The sequence below is a fragment of the Trematomus bernacchii genome, unplaced genomic scaffold (assembly GCF_902827165.1).
Source record: "Trematomus bernacchii unplaced genomic scaffold, fTreBer1.1, whole genome shotgun sequence".
Classification (NCBI taxonomy): domain Eukaryota; kingdom Metazoa; phylum Chordata; class Actinopteri; order Perciformes; family Nototheniidae; genus Trematomus; species Trematomus bernacchii.
The window spans coordinates 2317848-2340405 of record NW_022987614.1 but is presented as its reverse complement, the minus strand read 5'-3'; the positions used below and the strand labels follow the sequence as shown (position 1 = coordinate 2340405).

General features: G+C 37.8%; 1 protein-coding gene across 1 annotated transcript; it reads right to left on the bottom strand.

The window, feature by feature from the left end:
* Positions 1-3387: 3387 nt before the first annotated feature.
* Positions 3388-20989, bottom strand: stard3nl (STARD3 N-terminal like). Its single transcript, XM_034132134.1, has 9 exons — positions 20845-20989; positions 15128-15418; positions 9638-9715; positions 9028-9105; positions 8789-8842; positions 5806-5923; positions 5200-5295; positions 4218-4285; positions 3388-4119 (listed from the first exon to the last, which is right to left on the bottom strand). Exons 2-8 carry the CDS (start codon positions 15311-15313, stop codon positions 4221-4223), a joined length of 675 nt encoding a protein of 224 aa, XP_033988025.1. The 5' UTR covers positions 15314-15418; positions 20845-20989; the 3' UTR covers positions 3388-4119; positions 4218-4220.
* Positions 20990-22558: the final 1569 nt, after the last annotated feature.

Below are 22558 nucleotides of genomic sequence, written 5' to 3'. Positions count from 1 at the left end.
AACGCGTTATTAACGCGTTAACTTGACAGCCCTACTTTATATATACAGTCTATGGTGAAAACCAGCAGTCAGCGTGCAGCATCGAACCACCTGGGCTGCGGTCGAATATTCGAATTGGTGGTCAATAACGTAACCAGATGAGTGATTACAGCGCCCGGTATCATTTTACACACATTTGTATCACACAGATGCAGGACTTGCACACGCCTGTTATCTAACCGACAGGTCCGCAGCACTCTCCAGCCGAAGCTCTCTCGTCTTATTAATTTAAGCATTTTCTTATTAATTTATGCAGACACACACCCCCCCCCCCCCCCCCCCCCCCCCAAATGCAATACCAGCCGCTCAATGCGCAGTGCAGATTCGGTAATGAATAAAAAATAAGCATTCATTCACAAAGTAAATCAGGAGACCTTTAAAGTTTTACGTTCACATCAAAGTATCAGTAGGCGTGTATGAAACACATGAATTCAAAAACAATTATGTACAGAAACATTTGCATGTGATAGTCCACCTTCTCTTCCCTTCCCTTTCTAACACACGGCAAGTGCAGCAACAGTCCTCGTCTCTGTAATTAGCTCAGTCCGTAGTCCAAAAGTAACTAAAAAATATAAACAATCTCATCTATTCAGGTGATCGATTGGATGGCAGTGTCCAATCAAATCGCCAGCCGCCAGCCGCCTCTGAAGGGAAGCCAGAGGCGGCTGGCTTCCCTTGGCATGGCCCTGGCCAATCACAGGTTGGCAGGGGCATCACGTGGGCCTCATCTGATTGGTCAATCCCTCCATTTTTTTTCACCAAGGGAAGCCCGATCCGACTGGCCTCCTCTCGCAACAGTGAATGCAATCTACTGTTTCACCATAACATCTAGAGGGGCGCTGTTTGTTTCACTCTTTGTAAAATACTCAATGAGAGTGGGGGAGAGACGGGCCGGCAGCAACACACAGCAAAGGAGAATTATCGAAACAAAACAAAGTGTTTTTATTTATTTATTTAAATTATAACTACAATCCGAAAAAACAGGGGAAGCCTGGCTTCCCTTGGCCTCCGGGAGAAAACGCCACTGGCCTTTACAAGCTTAAAAGTTGTATTTATCATCTGAATTTGGCAAAATAAGTTTAATATTCTAAAAACCAAGACTTTGTTTATTTGAAATCAGATGAAAACAAACTGTCACGGACCCTGCCGTGTTATCTATGATTACTTTACACTTTTCATTCATAATTTCAGCGGGAGGGAGGGGGAGCGGCGCTGAGGAACAGCAGAGTGCGGGTTGACAGGTGTCTGTGTTGACATTCCCCTTATTGTGCATCAGCAGAGACAGGCTACAAGTGTCTTAGGTTCAAGTTAGACAACTAATGTCTGGGTTAGTGTTCATGACTTCATGTTTATGTCATCTTAATGGTTAATCTTAATGCACACACATTTTCCGTGATTTCCAATAGTTTAAAATAGTTTTATTCCACTGTTAAAGGTGGGGTAGGTAAGTTTGAGAAACCGGCTCGAGATACACTTTTTGTTATATTCCATGGAATGCTCTTAACATCCCGATAGCAATGAATATCTTAAGTGCTTTGACAAAAAATCCATAAAAAAATGTCATCTGTGGAAGCCGTAATACTGTAAAAAGTACGACCAATCATTTTAGGCCCGATGTTCCAAGGTGATAAAATAACTGGATGGCCTACCTGCCTGTCAGCCTTCCATCTGTGCACAAACGTATCTCGTGCCCTCATTGGTCATGTGCGCGTTCGTGTGTGTTGGAGGAGGGGCTCTATAAGGAAGTGGCAGATTTTCTCCGGTTGTGTATTTTCAAATTCTAGCGATCTCGAGCCGGTTTCTCAAATTTACCTACCCCGCCTTTAAATAACCTGTTCAATACAAACATGCCACCTGTAAAAATTAAATAACATTTCTGTGAACTGATATTTGTTTAGTGAGCTTATTAGAGGATGTTCCCTGAAAATAGTACAATGTCAATGAAGATGTCAGACTTAATTTGTTAATAATTACATACAATACATGGAATGTGTGTGTGTGTTCCAAGTGAATTTGCGGCCTCCTGGTGGCCAGTACATATATTATGTGGCCCCCACCACCATCCAAGTTGCCCATCCCTGGTCTAGATTAGAAGATGATGAGGAAAGGAGGTTTCAAACTTCCTTTATAACCTCCTTTAGCTTACGAAACACTGGACCTTCCTTTCATGGATGTATAGCTTCCTTTACGAAAGAAAAGGAGAAAATGCTGCCCCACAATGCCTTGCGGCCGCAGTATTTGCCGTCACAGAACAGTCGGCCGTTCACGGAAACAACCGATTATGACAGAGAAATGATATCATGAAAGTTACGGTGCTTATTAAGCATTTTAAAACGTAGCTATGTGGTAACTGCTTTGAACGTTAATCAGTATTATAATCAAAAAGAGAAATATGAACGTTAGTTTTTACTGAAATGATCAAATAAAGTCTCACAGTGTTTACTGAGCTGTGTGGGGTTTGTTCAACTTTTAAAATATGTTTGAATGGTGATATACACAGTGATAGATGTTATGGACTAACGTTTATAATAAATACATTTGCATTTATTTTAAGATCTTTTCATACAATAATACGTTTTGGGATCATTTGTATTAATGCGGACCGGAGGGAGAGGGAGAGGGTGACGACTGGCCATACTACATCAATCAGGAGAAACGGTTTTGATGGAAGAATACATATTTATTGCTAGGAATGCACAAATGAATGTAATGGAGTTTTGGCGATTAGGCCCCATTGTGCAGGAGTATCATTCGGGAGGGGAGAACCGATCCGATGAAACCCCCCGGGGTCTAGACACTGGTGGTGGTGAATGGATAGTTGGGTTCGGTCTGAAGGGGAGTGGCTTAGCTTGACCCTGGTGGTGGTGAATGGATAGTTGGGGTTGGTCTGAAGGGGAGGGGCTTAGCTTGACCCTGGACTCAGAGGGACAGGAGGGGAAAAGGGGTGGAGGAGGGTTGCGTTGAGTCACCTGAAATGACAGCTGTCAGAGGGGAGAGCAGATTTAAAAGGGTTAGAGCGCTATGATAGGCTTGTGAGAATAGAGCAAAGTGATTGGTTAAGCTGGGGAGTGACGCCCCCGATCACTGATTGAGAGGAGAGAGAGTAGTAACATGGAAATAGTAAATGAATGAGTAATGACGGTCTTCCTGGTTGAACTTGCGCTGAGCTTCATTTATTTTGCCAACATTTATTTGTATCACTTTTTTTTTTTTTTTTCAAACATACTATACTATGATTTCTTTCATATTTATAAGAAATATTCTATAAAATATTCTGAAACTAGCCATTAAGTATAACAAGTACTTTGACTTTCAGTTCTTTAAGAAATAAAAAGAAACTCAACTCCACATATTTCACATTTTATTGATTCCATTCTCCAGACTTTTCCATAAAAACAAAATCACTCGGCTTGTAAGGCATGCATGAATACATATATACATGTTTTATATACTTTTGAGCTCCACATGTGTTTAACAGCAGCTCTTTTAGATCAGTTTACAGTTCATATACTCAGTTTAAGTGCTGCACATTCATCGCTCCGTTAACTAAAATCACATTTGCTACACACCAGGTCCCAACGTTTCAAAACTGGCCAGAAAAAAAAGAATCCTTCATTTACTTTTTGCAGAGTTTTTGGAGCAAGCATATTTTCTTTTACAGTAAATTGAGATCCACGCTTATGAAAACACATACAAAAGTAAACAGATGTATACCTAAGAGAAGAAACGAACTGTGTTGTTATCAAACATCCAGTAAAAACCCTCTGAAACGGATGTAAAATGCACCCATTAAATCTGTAAAGAAGTGGAATTCTGCGTGCAGTTTGGTGTTTAAATATCCGATAATATGAACTCTCCTTCGAGCACCAGAGAATATTCAATGTGAGGAAGAAGACCCTGTGAAAAGGAACATGTGCCTCTTTATAAGCGGCACTTTCTCCAGGCCCAGGTGCACATGCAGAAGACTGATATCAGACAGAGAGGTGCATTGTGGGTATGAATAAACAGAGACTTCTCAGAGGCAAATACAAAGTAAAATGGCTGAATGTGTAAGGCAGAGTTTCTTCAGGAGAGCAGACCCTGAGGGGAGCAAAAAAGGGACAATTAGGTTCATGATTTGGGGTGAAAATGCAGATTTTTAGTGCGTTATCGTCACAAATTACACAAGAGATGTTTACCTGTTAGGTCAGCTGCTGAATGAGATCTTTCTCTGGATCATGTTTATCATCCAGCTCCTCGTCAGAGTCTGAAAACAGAAGAGAAACGCATCGGTGTGAAGAGAAACACCAAAAAATCACAACTCTAATTTTACTTAAAGGGGACCTATCATGCAAAATGCACTTTTGTACGTCTTTTCTACATGAATATGTGTCCCCGGTGTTCCAGGGAACTCACCAAGTGTCAGAAAACACAACCCTCTCTATTTTCCTCCATACCCAAATCTCTAAAAAAGGGGCTGCAACGGATCTGATAAAAACTGATCCAGATTTGAACACTGTCCTGACGTCAGGACAGTGGCGCTACGGCTATTGGGGCCAACTCCACCAATCAGGAGGAGACAGCCACGGCCATTGCCGTTCGAAAGCGCTGGAGACGCTGTAGTACATATGCCAGGCCTGTAGGTGGTGCTGTTCTCACAGAATCTGCCCTTGCAAAAACAGAGCTAAAAAATGTCAAATAGAGCAAAATGAGGCATGGCTAAAATGCATGATCTGTTTGGTATTTTGAAAAAAAAAAAGTATAAATATGCCTTATATAGGTATGGTCCTACACTATATTATTATAATATAGCATGATAGGTCCACTTTAATTTAACTTCTGATTGTTTGTATAAATATCTTTATTTAAATGTGTTTTATGATTTAATTGCACATTTGAACTTAAACTTCATGCCGATATTTTAATATAAATAACTGTATTCTATTTAATCATTTTTAAATTGTATTTCTTTATCTTTTATTTTATTTAAATAACTGTCACGAAACCCAATTTTCTCCGGGATAAATAATTATTCTGAAGTTGGTGTTCCTGCCACTAGGGGGCTCTATTAACAAACCAATAACAGAGATGATTGAGGTACAGAGTGAGAACTATAAAAGTTATTAAACTGACAGGAGACAGGTGATGAGTTTGAGGTGTGTTCGTGGTGCGTTCACTGACCTGCCACAGACTCCGGTGGAGAGTAGAACTGACCGTCAGATAACGGGCCTGGACCCATGAGAGGAGCTCGCTCTGCGTCCATGAGGGACTGAAACCCTGAGACACAGAGAGGAACGAAGACAAACACACGTTTATATGTAAGCAGCGAAGGACACAAGATCGAATTATGACATGAGGCAGTTGAATACTTGATTCTGATTGGTCAAGTTGGACATTCAGTGGTCTTTTATACAACAATATAAGACTGCTGCTTTGGGCACTTTGATCGAGGAACTATGTGAAGTCATATCAATACGCAAAAAGAAGTCAATTTAACGTCAGCTGTGGACGACAAACATTAGTTTCCCTTTTAAATATACGTTTTTATATTCGTGATGGCTGACATTTCCTCAGTAAAGAAAAGACAAAGAGAACAAGAGAAGGGAAAAGGTACGTGAGAGAAATCTACAGAAGAAGACAGAAAGGAAGTAAACACTAACGGGAACACAATGGGCTCTCGATTTCCCCCAAAGGTTAAACAAAAGTATTCTAAAAAGAGACACTTGAGATACACGGTCTAAATAAACCTTGATCATATCACTGTATAACTGAATATCTGTGACTCACGGTTGAGCTCCTCGTTCTCCTGCGGCAGAACCTTGAAGTCCAGCAGCCAGGTTTCTATCCAGGCCAACACGAAGGAGATGATGGGCAGCAGGTACCCGAAAGCACCCTGAGACAGAAGCTGCAAGGCAAGTTTATTTATAAAGTACCTTTCAACACAAAGCAATTCAAAGTGCTTTACAAAAAACTTTAAAGGTCCCCTATTATACTGTTTTTCATCAATGTATCACAGGTCTCAGATATATACAGAACCTGTCTCTGATTGGCTGAAACACCAAACAGATCATTGCAGCATTACCCATAATCCCCTCTGTTTCAGCCCTGTTTCCAAAGTGCTGATTCTCTGTCTATTACTTTAGATGAAAACCTTGGTTGCTGATTGGCTAATGGTTACACAAGACAAAACATCGTTATGACATCATAAAGTGGCCAAAATCTCATCAGCTCATTTTCAGACAGGTTTTTATATAATGGATCAGGACAAAAAGAGAGAATCTTTGTTCCTGAAACTTTCAGAGTCTCTTTACACAGAGGGGACACATGTTGATGTAGAAGAGACATGAAGAAGGGGGGACACATGTTGATGTAGAAGAGACATGAAGAAGAGGGGACACATGTTGATGAAGAAGAGACATGAAGAAGAGGGGACACATGTTGATGTAGAAGAGACATGAAGAAGAGGGGACACATGTTGATGTAGAAGAGACATGAAGAAGAGGGGACACATGTTGATGTAGAAGAGACATGAAGAAGAGGGGACACATGTTGATGTAGAAGAGACATGGAGAAGAGGGGACACATGTTGATGTAGAAGAGGGGACACATGTTGATGTAGAAGAGACATGGAGAAGAGGGGACACATGTTGATGAAGAAGAGACATGAAGAAGAGGGGACACATGTTGATGTAGAAGAGACATGAAGAAGAGGGGACACATGTTGATGTAGAAGAGACATGAAGAAGAGGGGACACATGTTGATGTAGAAGAGACATGAAGAAGAGGGGACACATGTTGATGTAGAAGAGACATGAAGAAGAGGGGACACATGTTGATGTAGAAGAGACATGAAGAAGAGGGGACACATGTTGATGTAGAAGAGACATGAAGAAGAGGGGACACATGGTGATGTAGAAGAGACATGAAGAAGGGGGGGACACATGTTGATGTAGAAGAGACATGAAGAAGAGGGGACACATGTTGATGAAGAAGAGACATGAAGAAGAGGGGACACATGTTGATTTAGAAGAGACATGAAGAAGAGGGGACACATGTTGATGTAGAAGAGACATGAAGAAGAGGGGACACATGTTGATGTAGAAAAGACATGAAGAAGAGGGGACACATGTTGATGTAGACACATGTTGATGTAGAAGAGACATGGAGAAGAGGGGACACATGTTGATGTAGAAGAGACATGAAGAAGAGGGGACACATGTTGATGTAGAAGAGACATGAAGAAGAGGGGACACATGTTGATGTAGAAGAGACATGAAGAAGAGGGGACACATGTTGATGTAGAAGAGACATGAAGAAGAGGGGACACATGTTGATGTAGAAGAGACATGGAGAAGAGGGGACACATGTTTGATGTAGAAGAGACATGAAGAAGAGGGGACACATGTTGATGTAGAAGAGACATGAAGAAGAGGGGACACATGTTGATGTAGAAGAGACATGAAGAAGAGGGGACACATGTTGATGTAGAAGAGACATGAAGAAGAGGGGACACATGTTGATGTAGAAGAGACATGAAGAAGAGGGGACACATGTTGATGTAGAAGAGACATGGAAGAAGAGGGACACATGTTGATGTAGAAGAGACATGAAGAAGAGGGGACACATGTTGATGTAGAAAAGACATGAAGAAGAGGGGACACATGTTGATGTAGAAGAGACATGGAGAAGAGGGGACACGTGTTGATGTAGAAGAGACATGAAGAAGAGGGGACACATGTTGATGTAGAAGAGACATGAAGAAGAGGGGACACATGTTGATGTAGAAGAGACATGAGAAGAGGGGACACATGTTGATGTAGAAGAGACATGAAGAAGAGGGGACACATGTTGATGTAGAAGAGACATGAAGAAGAGGGGACACATGTTGATGTAGAAGAGACATGGAGAAGAGGGGACACGTGTTGATGTAGAAGAGACATGAAGAAGAGGGGACACATGTTGATGTAGAAGAGACACGGAGAAGAGGGGACACGTGTTGATGTAGAAGAGACATGAAGAAGAGGGGACACATGTTGATGTAGAAGAGACATGAAGAAGAGGGGACACATGTTGATGTAGAAGAGACATGAAGAAGAGGGGACACATGTTGATGTAGAAAGAGAACATGAATAAGAAGAGGGGACACATGTTGATGTAGAAGAGACATGGAGAAGAGGGGACACGTGTTGATGTAGAAGAGACATGAAGAAGAGGGGACACATGTTGATGTAGAAGAGACATGAAGAAGAGGGGACACATGTTGATGTAGAAGAGACATGAAGAAGAGGGGACACATGTTGATGTAGAAGAGACATGGAGAAGAGGGGACACGTGTTGATGTAGAAGACATGAAATAGTGGATTTTGCATAATAGGTGAGCTTTAAGAAATAGTGCAGCAGGAACCCGTTATAAAGGGGCGTTTAAAAAGCAAAGATAATGAAAGAAACCCAATTCCCAGATTTATGATATTCAAACTTAAGACTTTGCTGTAAGAGTATTTATCAAATATAAGGAAAGAGATAATAAAAAAAGGGGGTACGAAACGACGGAGAAAACTACAGAAAACACTCTCATTTTAAAACCATGTTTAATATTCAAATCTATAAAAAGGTAAATAATTATCTAGCTAATAAAGAAGTGTAACATTAATAGAGAAAAAGTTATTCTGATGATGAGCAGCAGGTGGAGTAATGAGAGAATAAAAACCACATTCATATAGAAAAAATGGATGTAAAAACTGAACAGATAAATGAATCCTTAGACTCGTACCTTTGATAAAATGACTTTAACAATCAGGAAAGCACAGCTGACTGCAGTGGTGATCTGAGAGAGAGAGAGAGGAGACATTACAGGGTTCATTATTACAGGTTTTCATACGAATACGTCACAAATCAATGAATCAGAACATTTGAATCTAAGCCAATAGAAAGCACTGTGGTGTTTAACTCAACAGCGCCCTCTGCTGGCAGAAATATAGAACTACATAATATCATCGAATAACATCTCACCGCGATGGCCCACCAGTGACGGAGCCGGCAGACGGCGTACGCCAAGATGAGGAACGCAAACCTGAAGACTGCCAGGACCTGAGGAGGAAGAGGAGGAGGAAGAGGAAGAGGAAGAGGAGAAAGGAGGAAGGAAGCATTTAGGAAAGAAGGATTAAAAGGCCACAAAGACAGGAGGATGAATAAGGGATGAAAAAAAGGGATCAAGTCAAATACCAATTGAGCAACCTAAAGTACTAAATAGATACACATAAGATCCACACAAGCATATTATGTTCATACAACTATTCACACAGAAACGCATGAGCTTTTTCAACACTTTCTGTATTTTTTAAATGTATTAATGACTCTATAAATGACTGATTTTCTTTTAACATATTCCTCCGTGCCCATAGCTGGACTTTTCTCTGGTCACATTTGGGCATCTATAAAAAGACACCATGCTTTTCTTTATACACACAAACAACACTACAAACAAACAAGAACAGCTAAAAATCTGCATTTTATTCAAATCAATATGTCTTGAGTTACGTTTTGCACATTTGGTTGGTCTATTTATTTGTAAGCAAGTCACATTGAGAATATTATGTCTAAAAGAAAGGTAAGAACTCACAAAGATGTCGAAGAAGGAGGCGTGGTAGTCGTAGTGCAGAACTTCTCTTTCCAGCTGCGACTGAATCCCGCCGTTTACCTGCAAACACAAAGTTCAAATGTTAGTCTGTTTAAAATGTGTTCTCTTGCACTACTTTGAAGTTATTCCTCCTTTTATAAGAAATATTTGAGGCTGAAAAATCACTAAATCTCCAAAACTGGGCTTCTTTGCAGCTCCATGAAGTAACGGTACGTCCACACGGCAGCGTTGCGTGCTTCAACGGAGACGCTTCCCATTCTCTTTGAATGTAATGTAATGTAATGTATGTAATGTATGTAATGGTCGCGCACCAGACACGCCCACCGGCAAGCTTCAACGCGAAGGAGCCGTGTGAACGTTCCGTAACCGTCACTCTTTATGTTTGGGCCGTAAAGTGGATTTACATGAGGATTAATACATGATGAATATATCATTAAAATTATTTATATAAAACTTGTTTTTTGTGTGTTTAAGTTCTGAAAACACTGCGTATTTTTGAATATAAAAGACAATCTTTATATTATGTTAGTAGCTTTGTTGCCGTGCTGTGAGAGCAGAGTGCGTCCTTTACTCTGTGTTTCATTTTGACCCGCGGTGACTCACCTTTTTAGACCAGCTTTTAACGTGTGATTGATGACATGTCCTTTTGACAAATGTGGTTTTATTGCTCGATTTTAATTAGACTTATCTTCCCTCTGTAAAGCGTCTTTGAGCACTTGATGAAGCTACATTATTCCCTTTGATTTCTGCCACGAATAATTACAAAACGATAAAGGTTTGAATAAGAAATAAACATAAAAATGAATGGCACTACTTAAAGGGGTAAATATAATGAATGTAGTGACCAAAGCTGCAACCAATGATTATCTTTGAATGATCCATAGTAGTGTTTGTCAAGAAAATGCCATTAAAAAATGTAAATGTATTATTATTATTATGCCTTTACTTGCTCGATCATTTCATTCTCTGCATGTATTTAAATGTGTTAAAAGCACTTTGTAGCTCCGTTTGAAAGGTGCTATATAATTAAAGTGTATTATTATTATTATTGATTCCAAAGAAGGGAACTACCTCTGCCGTAAAACACTAAAGGAAACTTTTAAATGCCAAAGAGATGTACAAAATAAATGTGAGAATTTAAAAACAATGACGTAAGAGTTAATAATAAAGTCCTGGGTTGCAGTCGAATAGTCCAAAAATCAGCTCCTAACGTCTATCCCTATCGTCTAACCCTTGACCTCTGAGTGAAACGTCACGGGGTTAAGGGATAGTGGATAGGAGAATTCAAAAGGACTTAGGAGAAGAGACTGCGGTGCTTTAGAGAATCCGTCATAAATGTGCGCCTGCTGCTGTGGGGAAACTATGGAAACTACAGTTTTCTATACAGCGGACTACAACATGGATGTTTAATAAGAACGAGGGACTACTGTAAACTCATCTAGAGACTCTGCACCGTGCTCTGATGCTGTTGTTTTATGCTTTATGAACGTGGACAACAGAGAAACATATTCTTCATGACCAAAGTTGGAATTGAAATAAAAAGGAAAGTGAAACTTATGCTCGTCACCCTCTCCCTCCGGTCCACATTAATACAAATGATATCAATACGTATGATTGTATGAAAAGATCTTAAAATCAATACAAATGTATTTATTCTAAACGTTAGTCCTTAACATCTATCACTGTGTATATCACCATTCAAACATCTTTTAAAAGTTGAACAAACCCCACACAGCTCAGTAAAGACTGTGACATGTTGACTTTATTTGATCATTTCAGTAAAAACTAACGTTCATATTTCTCTTTTTGATTATAATACTGATGAACGTTCAAAACAAAGCACTTTGGCAAGTTACCACATACGTTTTAAAATGCTTAATAAGCACCGTAACTTTCATGATATCATTTCTCGGTCATAATCGGTTGTTTCCGTGAACGGCCGACTGTTGTGTGACGGCAAATGCTGCGGCTGCAAGGCATTGTGGGGCAGCATTTTCTCCTCTCCTTTCGGTTAGGGAGGTCCAGTGGTTCCTAAGCTAAAGGAGGTTATAAAGGAAGTTTGAAACCTCCTTTCCTTTCATCTAGAGAATTGGAACGGCTCTTATCATGGCTGCCACTGAGGGACTTCCGGGTCATTTCACTCCGTTAGGAAGGTTCCTAAGCTAAATGGACTTTTCGGCCGTAACCCTAGTCAGACTGGATCTACTTTATTGAGCTGAAGTGTTATCGTCACAATGAGAGGAATGAGGTTTTTAACAGGAAGTGCAGCTCATTACTGAAACTGTTTTATTACTGAAGCCTGACCTGGGCTAATCTTTCACTTCAGTTTAAATCTAAACTGCAACTAACTATTATCCTTATTAGTGATTAAATTAACATTATTTTAAAGATGTAATGTACTGTTACTATTCTATTTAATGTAAAAAGTACATAAAGTAAGAGGAAAATATCAGAAATAGTACCGTACGGATTACCATAACATCTAGTAAGACCACAATTACAAATAATCTTAATTATTGATTAAATTAACATTATTTTTTAATGATTTAATGTTCTGGTTATACCAAGACGTGTAAAAGGTTAGTGAGAAATATACCTTAAAGTACATACACTTATAATAATAAATACAACTAATAATATATACTGTCAGATGGATTATAACAACCTTTTATGATGTATAACAACTGTAATATATAATATATGTTTTTTCAGTTTTATTGTTTATCCATTTCCAAAGTGACAGGAAGTGCTTGTGCACACATCTGAGTTCCTGTCCAACAGGTTCAGTTAGAAATGAGAACCTGAGAGACTGCTGCCAAACAAACACAACAGGTGTGTGTGTGTGTGTGTGTGTGTGTGTGTATGTGTGTGTGTGTGTGAAATCTCTTCCTCCTTCAGGACACTACGGTTCACTTGTGCACACAGTTCAACATCAACCAGGATATCGGATGGAGGGTTATTAAGCAGAGGTGGGGACTCGAGTCACATGACTTGACTCGAGTCAGACTCGAGTCGCATATTTTTTGACTTGAGACTTGCTTGACTAACATTGATAAAAGACTTGACTTGACTTTGACTTGGTATTCATGACTTGAGACTTGACTTAAGCTTGAGACAGATGACTTGAAAGGACTTGTCTGTTTAAAATTAAATATTTGCGTTTGTTTTTGTAGTGAGATATTACGTTTAGTTTTTTCGAAAAACGTGATTGAGTGATTATAGCGCCGTGCGCGCAAACCTGGCAACCCACTAGACGGCAGGAGCGTCAGTTAACAACAGCGGCTAGCGTTACTCCACAAATAGTGAAGTTTGGATTCAAGGATTATGTTGTCGATGACGCTAATAAGAAGAGAACAGCGGTATGCAGGGTCTGCAGCATAAAGATCAGTGACACGACCACCACAACATCCAACTTCATTCGTCACTACAAAAAAACCCACAGAGAAAGGTGCGTGAATGTGTTGTGTTAGCTAGAAAGCTAACGTTAAGTTTAAGCTACGTTAGACTTGGTTTCAAATCGATTAAGCATTACAAAGAGAAGACAAAACGGTAAATGAACACTAGAACCGCCAAGGGATTCATTTGTATTAACCCCGATACTGACGGGCCATCAGGAGAGAGAGAGAGAGAGAGAGAGAGAGAGAGAGAGAGAGAGAGAGAGAGAGAGAGAGAGAGAGAGGGAAAGAGATGCCTCGTTTATTTCCCCTGTGTTATTATCAGAAGTTACTGTAAACTGTTGAATCATGTAGTTCATCTACTTTTAGTAGTTTGTTTAAATGTTTTAATGATGTTGTTTTTGTTTGTAGAAGTGCATCATTCCTTGATTTATTGTAAAATGAATCTGAACTTTTTGATCTGTTATGATGATAAACTGAAGCAATTTCTAAATTAACCCAATTAACTGAGTTTTAAATCGTCCTACTTAGTTTATAAGGAAATGATGAAGAGGAACAAATTAAATGATTTGAAAATGATATCTATGTAGATGCTGACGCTGTTGGCGGTTCTAGTGTCAACATACATTTAAATTAAATATGTGTAATGGCAAATGCCATATATGATTTTCTTACCTGGAATTCTGCCTTTTTGAACAGACTGTTTGATTGAGTCCTAGCTATATTGTCTGCAGTTCTAGGGTTAATATGAATCTAATATGATTGTCATCGGTCTAAATTAGATTTCAAATGATTAACTGTGTATGTAATGAAGATCATAGTGTGGGTTAAATCCATTTTCATAACCACTGTCTTTTAACTGATTTAAATGCGGAAACTGGGCTTATTCATCAGAATTTCGTATGACTTGACTTGACTTGCTTGACTCTCACCACAGTGACTTGGGACTTGCTTGATACTTGTAGGTCAAGACTTGAGACTTGCTCATGACTTGCCCATGAAGGACTTACTCCCACCTCTGTTATTAAGTATTGTGAGATCCCTGCAGATCATTTATTTACAGTGGGTTGCTTTATTGACTCTAATTATCTCATATTTGGTACAGATTTGATTTATTTGTTATATTTTATTATACTAAATGTATTTATTATTATCATTATTAGTAGTATTTAATAAGGCATATGTTTTTTTTATTATTATTATTATTATTATATGTAGTAGTAGTAGTGTAAGTAGTAGCAGTACTATTGGTTATGGAGTTCTTACATTGAGCTCTATGATCCAGAGCAGGGTGAATAGTAGTAGTAGTAGTAGTAGTAGTAGTAGTAGTAGTATTAGAAGCAGTAGTAGTAGTAGTAGTAGTAGTAGTAGTAGTAGTAGTAGTAGTAGTAGTAGTAGTAGTAGTATTAGAAGCAGTAGTATTAGTAGCACTAGTAGTATTTGTAGTATTTGTAGCATTGGTTCTGGTCTGCTTACATTGAGCTCTATGATCCAGAGCAGGGTGAATAGTAGGCCTAGTAGTAGTAGTAGTAGTAGTAGTAATAGTAGTAGTAGTATTGGTAGTATTGTTTATTAGTAGTAGTAGTAGTAGTAGTAGTAGTAGTAGTAGTAGTATTGGTAGTATTGTTCAGTAGTAGTATTGTTTCTGGAGTGCTTACATTGAGCTCTATGATCCAGAGCAGGGTGAATAGTAGGCCTAGTAGTAGTAGTAGTAGTAGTAGTAATAGTAGTAGTAGTATTGGTAGTATTGTTTATTAGTAGTAGTAGTAGTAGTAGTAGTAGTAGTAGTAGTAGTAGTATTGGTAGTATTGTTCAGTAGTAGTATTGTTTCTGGAGTGCTTACATTGAGCTCTATGATCCAGAGCAGGGTGAATAGTAGGCCTAGTAGTAGTAGTAGTAGAATTAACAGTAGTAGCAGTAGTAGTAGTATCTGTAGTATCTGTTCTGGAGTGCTTAAGTTGATCCAGAGCAGGGTGAGTAGCAGTATTAGTATTAGTAGTTGTAGTAGTATCAGTAGTAGTAGTAGTAGTAATAGTAGTAGTAGTTGTAGTAGTATTGATAGTATTGGTGTTCTTACATTGAGCTCTATGATCCAGAGCAGGGTGATGAAGAGGAGGTCGAAGGTGACGAAGAGGCAGAAGGTCCTCCTCACGTCGGAGATGCACTTCTTCTCTCCGGCCTCGAAGGACTCCATGCGGGTGGAGGTAGGGGTGCCGTTGATGGAGTAGCCCCCCCCTGCGCTGCTGCTGCACCTGCTGTCCATCACAGGTTAGAGGAGGAAGAGGAGGAGGAGGAGGGGCATCCGAGGAGGAAGAGGAGGGTCAGTGGAGGATGACTCTCTCTGAGGAGCTCACCTTCATCACTGCAGCTACAGGGAAGAAGAAGAAGGGAAATAATGGGGTTTACATTGTTTTTTTTTATTCTATTGAGTTTTTTCAGTGTTTTTTTATGAACATACTGTAGTAAGAATTCTTTCACAGTATTTTTGATATACATAATGCCACTTTTTTCATATTTATTTATTTCAAATACTAAGAATGTTTCATTGCATTTTTTGGAAATATATAATTGGACTTTTCTATATTATTTTTCAACATACTATAATAAGATTTTTTATAGTTATATTTTAAATGTACCTAATATGACATTTTCAACATAAAACATGACAACATTTTTGACATATATTGTAATTATTTACTATATTATTTAGGTTTGTTTGAATAATACCATGACCACATTATATTATAGTATGTCAAAAAATATTAAAATAGTTTCTCGTAGATATATATTGAAAAATATGGAAAAAGTAATATTGTAAAAATGACTATAAAAAAGTCATAGTATATATGTCAAAGATATTGTGACAAAATTAATATTATAGTATAGATTTTTTTCTTTCAGTAATAGTATATATGTCAAAAAGTATAATGAAAACATTCTTTTAAATAATAATGGGTAAAAAGTTACAATTCATGTCAAAGGTGTTGTGAAAAAATGTCAAAACTAGCCATTAGGCGCGTTCACACCGGAGTACTTTGGAGTACTTTTCCCACAATAGTTCAATAGAGACCAAAATCTTGCCAGGAAAATGTTGAATTAGTTAATAAATCAAGTGATAACAGGCTCGTGTTCTCAAAGACTTCTAGACAACCTGAGTTCTGCTGGAGAACAAAAGACACAGATGTTCTTGTGTTGTTTGTGACTGAAAACCAACCAAACAAACACATGTGATTGCGTTACTTCTTCTTTAGTTTCCTGACAGGATTATTATAAATCAGATTCGTCACATGACCCAGATAACACTGTCCGACCTTTGACCAAAACATCCAAAACACGTGTCTTTGTTTCAGGAAGGGAAACAGATTGTAACTCTTTTGCACTAACAGTAAGTCACTCTGACGGAGGGCAGCTTAAAAAAAAACAAGTGCTCTCCTGATTTTCACATTTCATACTCGAGTGCTTCTTCCCTAGCCTTCTTAAATCTGTTTTAGGAAGTGACTCTTAAAATCCTTTGCAAAGCCTCTGTGACCAAGCAGTTAATACATTACTTTGAACAGGGTGAATCTCCAGATTGAATAGCAGGTTATTCAAAACCAAAACACTGAAGAATCAAACTGCACTTTCCACATTATTTGTAAAAGTTATCTGAGGTTGATTGGACAGTGTCAATATGATCTAATGGTAAGAGTGTTTTTTTTATTATAGCACAAAAGGATGGTCAAATCATTTACTGTAATTTCCAATGAAACCACAACGACCAACCGATTCCTCTTTACATGCCTGAGGGTATTTTAAACCACACTAGCTTTTAAGTTTAACCTAATAAAGCTTAAATGTCACTGAGAAGAATAAGGACTTTTGACCAAGTGTTACAGTTAATTTACAGTGAGTGCAGTACAGAGTTTCTCATTTCAGGGTTGGTATGAGGAAGTTAAAAACCAATAAAGAAAAAATACAGTAGAGAAATGCCACACTAGATTTAAGGTAATATAGAAACAGTTTCGTCATTAGACACTGTCCTTTGTTCATCCCTATTGAGGCCATATTATGGGGCAGTATGAGAACAATACAGAGCTTTTTGAACATTAAAGCATGGAGTAGGGCTGCACGATATTGGAAAAAACTGACATTGCGATTTTCCCCCCCTGCGATATATATTGCGATATGAAAACATACAGGAATTGAAGAAAAGACCGTTTTTTCCCCCCGCAAACCATCTTTTCTTGAACTTTAATGCTATACCATTGGTATTTTTTTTAACTATATTTAACCGGATGAAGGATTTTAGTCACGGACGTCTGGATCTTAAGGTATCAGAGCAACAAGCTGAGCTAGCTCGGTTAGCAGCGCCGAACTGCCCTGGAGAAACACATGAAACTACTTTATTCAGTGTTTCTACCTTTAATCACCGGGTCCGTTTGCTTTGGAGATTTGATTGTGATTGGTGGTTTGCTGTCACTCACTCAAATACCCCTGACATGAGAGCCGCGCCAGTTTTCCTTTTGTAGCAAGCAGCAAAATAATTGTAACATGACGTGTTTGAGTTAATTTGCCTACTTAATATCGCAAGTCCACGCGATGTGAATTCATTCGCATATCGCGATTATCGTCACGACACGATATATCGTGCAGCCCTAGCATGGAGACATGTCCCAGTAGAGACACTACATACTGATATACACCTGAACATCAGCAGGAGAGGACTCTTTAAAGTAGAGACACTACATACTGATATACACCTGAACATCAGCAGGAGAGGACTCTTTAAAGTAGAGACACTACATACTGATATACACCTGAACATCAGCAGGAGAGGACTCTTTAAAGTAGAGACACTACATACTGATATACACCTGAACATCAGCAGGAGAGGACTCTTTAAAGTAGAGACACTACATACTGATATACACCTGAACATCAGCAGGAGAGGACTCTTTAAAGTAGAGACACTACATACTGATATACACCTGAACATCAGCAGGAGAGGACTTTTTAAAGTAGAGACATTACATACTGATATTTGAGCAGAATAGGGCCTATTTAAGCTATCAGAAAAATGCAGTGGAGTACAAAGTATGATATTGGCTCCTGAAATGAAGTAGAGTAGGACTACTTACTAATTCTTACTAATTTCAAAAGAAGTAAGTAGTACTTTGGCATTACTAGTCACAGGATTTCTAAGGATTAGTGGATTTGACTGAAATATTTGTGTTTCTGCAGCGTTATCGTGCATCAGCAGAAGAATGCAGTCGTGCAGAAGAAACTCTTTCAGTCTTAAGACCAAAGCATATCTGTGCATACAACTGTGACACCAGAGCAGCATGAATACCAGCTGATTCTTCATGGGAAATATATACAAAAATACATCCAATTAATTAGATCAGGTCTCCTAGATCTGTATTAATTTATTTGATTTTTGGCGACTTAAGGAACTCCCCAAAGTAATAGACGTACAACTCACACTCAGAGCAATATCATCATTCATCTGGAGAGTTATTTCTGTCCAGCTGATGAATGTTGGTCAGGTATTTACTCTCCTCTTAGCTCTGGTATGGTCTCAACTAGCTCCTGAGAAAAAAATACCCACTCCTGTTGGCAGTTTAGTGCAGAGCAGGAAGTGTACAGTTAATTTATCAGAACTTTATCGCTGCTAGAAATGAGATTGTTCTGCAACTGAACACCGACAGTAAATGTGCAAATAAACACAACAAAATCAGCTAAAGGAAGGTTTGTGAATTCAAAGCGGGTTAATCACTCTTAACTGAAACTGAGGACTATTACGATTCTAAACCTTATTTGGAAATAAAGTATTGATTCATAACATACCGTACGTCACTAGGACGAACCTGGATTAGAACTACAAAAATCTGCATGCCACATTTAATAAGAAAGCCACAAAATGCACGAAACACCTGTTTGGAAATTTGACTGTAGTCAGAGAGAAAGTACCGGAAATCCCATTTGTAAATGACTGGTATATAATACACTATAATATTTGTAATGGGAAGAATCCCTTTCTCCATGAGACATTAGGAAAATCAATTTAAGGCAACTTGGAAAAAGTGGAAGCAATATTTTGTACAGAGACGTCCCTCCTTTGTTTGATTTTGCTAAACTCCCTGCTGTGTTTCTTAAAAACAGATAACAGCTACTAGGTTTTTAATAACGATGATTTATCACCTTATAATGGAATTGTATATAGAGATATCGTTAAACTAAATGAGGCCGTCTAAATGTAATAACAAGCACATACTAAGTGAAATGTATTGTTCATATATGAGAGCAAATGTAACATCTCTGGCTCCTTGGTGGATCATCTGAGGATGTGAATTTGGGATACTGAGGGATATTTGTTCCACTTTTTTATGACACATGGGCTCAAAAAGGGAATAGATGAATTAAGAAAAGAGTTGGTAGATAACTTGAAAAGACGTCATAGCTGCTGATGGAGATAAGATGGAGGAGGTTCATCTTGCATGCTGCAGAGGAAACTCATGAGTGGCCTGGATGTCACTGAGTCTAGACATATCTACAGCAATATGTGAAAATAAACGTAATAATGTGATGATAATATTAAGCGCAGGTGAAGTAAAAAACAAATCCCAAGCTCAAAACTGTGCTCACATTTTAATCTAGTGTTTTGCATTTACCAAATGAAAACATATGTATAATATATCTCTCAAAGCCCAATAAATGTAACCAAAAAACTCAATTATACTGCTCTTAGTAAGCTTATTTAAATGAACACACTCGTTTTTTTGTTCAGAGGGGGAAGAAGTACTTTTAATTATTACTTACTTTTTTTAATCTATTTAAAGTACAAAAGTATAAGTATACAATTATATATCATGATCATTTTGCAGCTTGTAGAGGTGGGGTTATTTTGTGATTACTTTGCATATGGCATGGTTATGTAATAAATAATAATACAACATCATTTATTGGCTGATTTTTAGGTGGCAGAACCTGGAGATACTCAGAGTACAAATACGTTAAAATTGTACTTAAATACGGTTATTCAGCACATGTATTTTCTACTACTGGTTCACATAAGGATGTTAAAACATTTGCAAACTTTAAAAACCAAAAGCACAATGCAAAATAGTTAATTTCAGCATCATATATATATTTAAACAGTACTATAATGAAGTGATGCATTAGAGAGCTGACTTTTTAATTGCTTTATAGTGCTGTCTAATTTAAACCACAATGATATAGCATCATTTATTAGGTGATTCATATTTTTGTATTAATAATCTACAGCTGTCAAATAAATGTAGTAGAGGTAAAGTACAATATTGCATCTGGAATGTAGCTCAAGTAGAACCAGAAATAGCACAACATCGAAATGCCTTAAGCACAAATACCTCAAATGTGTACTTAAATACAACAATTGAGTAAATGCACATTCCTTCACTGGTTCACCTTATGAGGTGCATGTCACTTTAGGTAAGCTGGCTTCAAATTAAAGCTTCAAGGCATCTCTTTGAATACTTGATATTCCTGATTTTGTGTTAAAGTGCAGGAAAAACCCGGTTTCCTGGTGCAGGGAGTAGGCCAACAACAACAACAACAACTGCACTGTGGATTCATAAGCATTGCCTCATAGCATTTAAGCATCATACAAGCTTAATAACAAACAGAAAATGGTAAAATAAAATCTAAATAACATGGTGTGTACAGAGCTACCATAATAAAGGTGTTTACAAGCGTTCATGAAACAACCAAGCTAGCGAGTTAGCTCACATTCAGGCATTTCAACTGTTTTTTAAAAGCCTATTTTATAGTTCTTACCTTTTAAACTTGCTCCAAATGTTTATTTTAGTTTCCTAAAGCAGCCTTTGGAAGGTTTTAGTCGGCAGATTTCAGTCTCAACGAAGCAGACGAGTCATATGTTTCCCTTTCGACAGGATGGAAGTAACCGGAAGTGACACAAAGAAACTGGCGCAATGAACTATGGGATATGGAGTCCGGAGCTAACCTTTATATATACAGTCTATGGAGCTAACGCGTTTTAATTTGAACAAGGAAGTCATGGAGCGATGGATACATTCCGATACATTCACTGAAGGACTGTACTTTTTTAGGTTTAAGCAAATTAAATCTTTACAGGGAAGCAAAATAACCTGTTTTTATACCGTTGCCAACATTTTCATAAACAAACGTATTCCTCTTATTTATTTATAATATTGTACATTAAATTATTGATCAATTTTCACTATTGTTTATATTGTAAATACACTATTTTAAATATATTCTTGATGCTGTTATATATTGTAGAACAAGGCCCACATATTTAATTTTGACTATAACTTCTATAACTTTCCTATGTTTTAATGTTGTTTTTATCCTCAAATTAAAAAGCTGTAACACAATTAGCCCTATTTTTAAGGTCTTCAGTACCCAAACATATTTGTTTGTTTGTTAGCTAGAAAGCATTTAGTGTTTCTATCACAGGTGTAACATTTGAATCCACATGCCATATTGATATTAAAATGTGTCTCATTTATTTCAGGACTGAATTAAAAAAAAATCACACACAACTTAAATCATGATCAGCAGTGAGAGACATGAAGCTCATCCCTGGTTAGCAGGGTGACGGCGCCCTCTTGTGTTTCAGTTAAAACATTTCACTTGTTAACCTGCTTTGATGAATTAGAATGAAATTACACATGTAACAACAACAACAACAGCAACAACAATGTAAAACTAACTGAAAGTCCTGCGTTCAAACCATTGGCATTAAAATATATTCAAAGTACAAAAGTAGTCTAACTCCTTAAAACCACTTATTTGGAAAGGAGATTGCATCGAGAAAGTTTCCCTCTAACAGTTCACCTTTTACCCTTTAATTAACTTTAATACATTACCATGCCAATCATGTTCTATATAGAGACATTTAAAAACGACTTTCCCACCGTTCCTTTATCCCATTCTGGCTTTATCAGACAAACCAAATGACAGAGGGAAAGCGAAAAGCACATGGGAAATAGAGGAGTCTTTAATCTAATGTCAGCGTTAGATAACAGGTGTGTTATCTCTATTACATCTAAATGCAGCTAAACTGTACAAGAATCATCCTATTAAAATGTAAAGGCCATTAAAGTCGGGTTTTCTACATAAAGAATGGGGAAAAGAGTGTTAGCTATTACCCAATATAAAAGTAATTCATATAAGTGTTGACAGGAAACCTTGCTGCTGTATTTCCATTCTTATATAATTTGTATTTATTTTTATTTGTATATTAACATGACCTTCATATTTTCAAATGAGTGTCACATTTGTATTTAACTCATACATTTGGATTGAGAGTGGGAGAAAATGGGGCCGGTGCTTGCTGTACAACATGAGGTTATTTAAAAAAAATGATTTTTAATGTTAATTATATGTAATCTAATTTATATTTAATTAACTGTAATTGTAGGTTGTTGGTTAATCTGCTCACACGACACCTATTGCATATATATCCTCATTTGTTTCATGTCTAAGGTTTTAATGGGGCAGTTTA

What these genes read in the sequence shown, in the direction of transcription:
- stard3nl (XM_034132134.1), bottom strand. Translation starts at nt 15,313, where the DNA reads ATGGACAGCAGGTGCAGCAGCAGCGCAGGGGGGGGCTACTCCATCAAC. An exon ending in TTAAAGTCATTTTATCAAAG is followed by an intron (nt 5,924 to 8,788) that starts GTACGAGTCTAA and finishes CTTGCCTTGCAG; the next exon opens with CTTCTGTCTCAGGGTGCTTT. An exon ending in GGAGAACGAGGAGCTCAACC is followed by an intron (nt 5,296 to 5,805) that starts GTGAGTCACAGA and finishes TCTGTGTCTCAG; the next exon opens with GGTTTCAGTCCCTCATGGAC.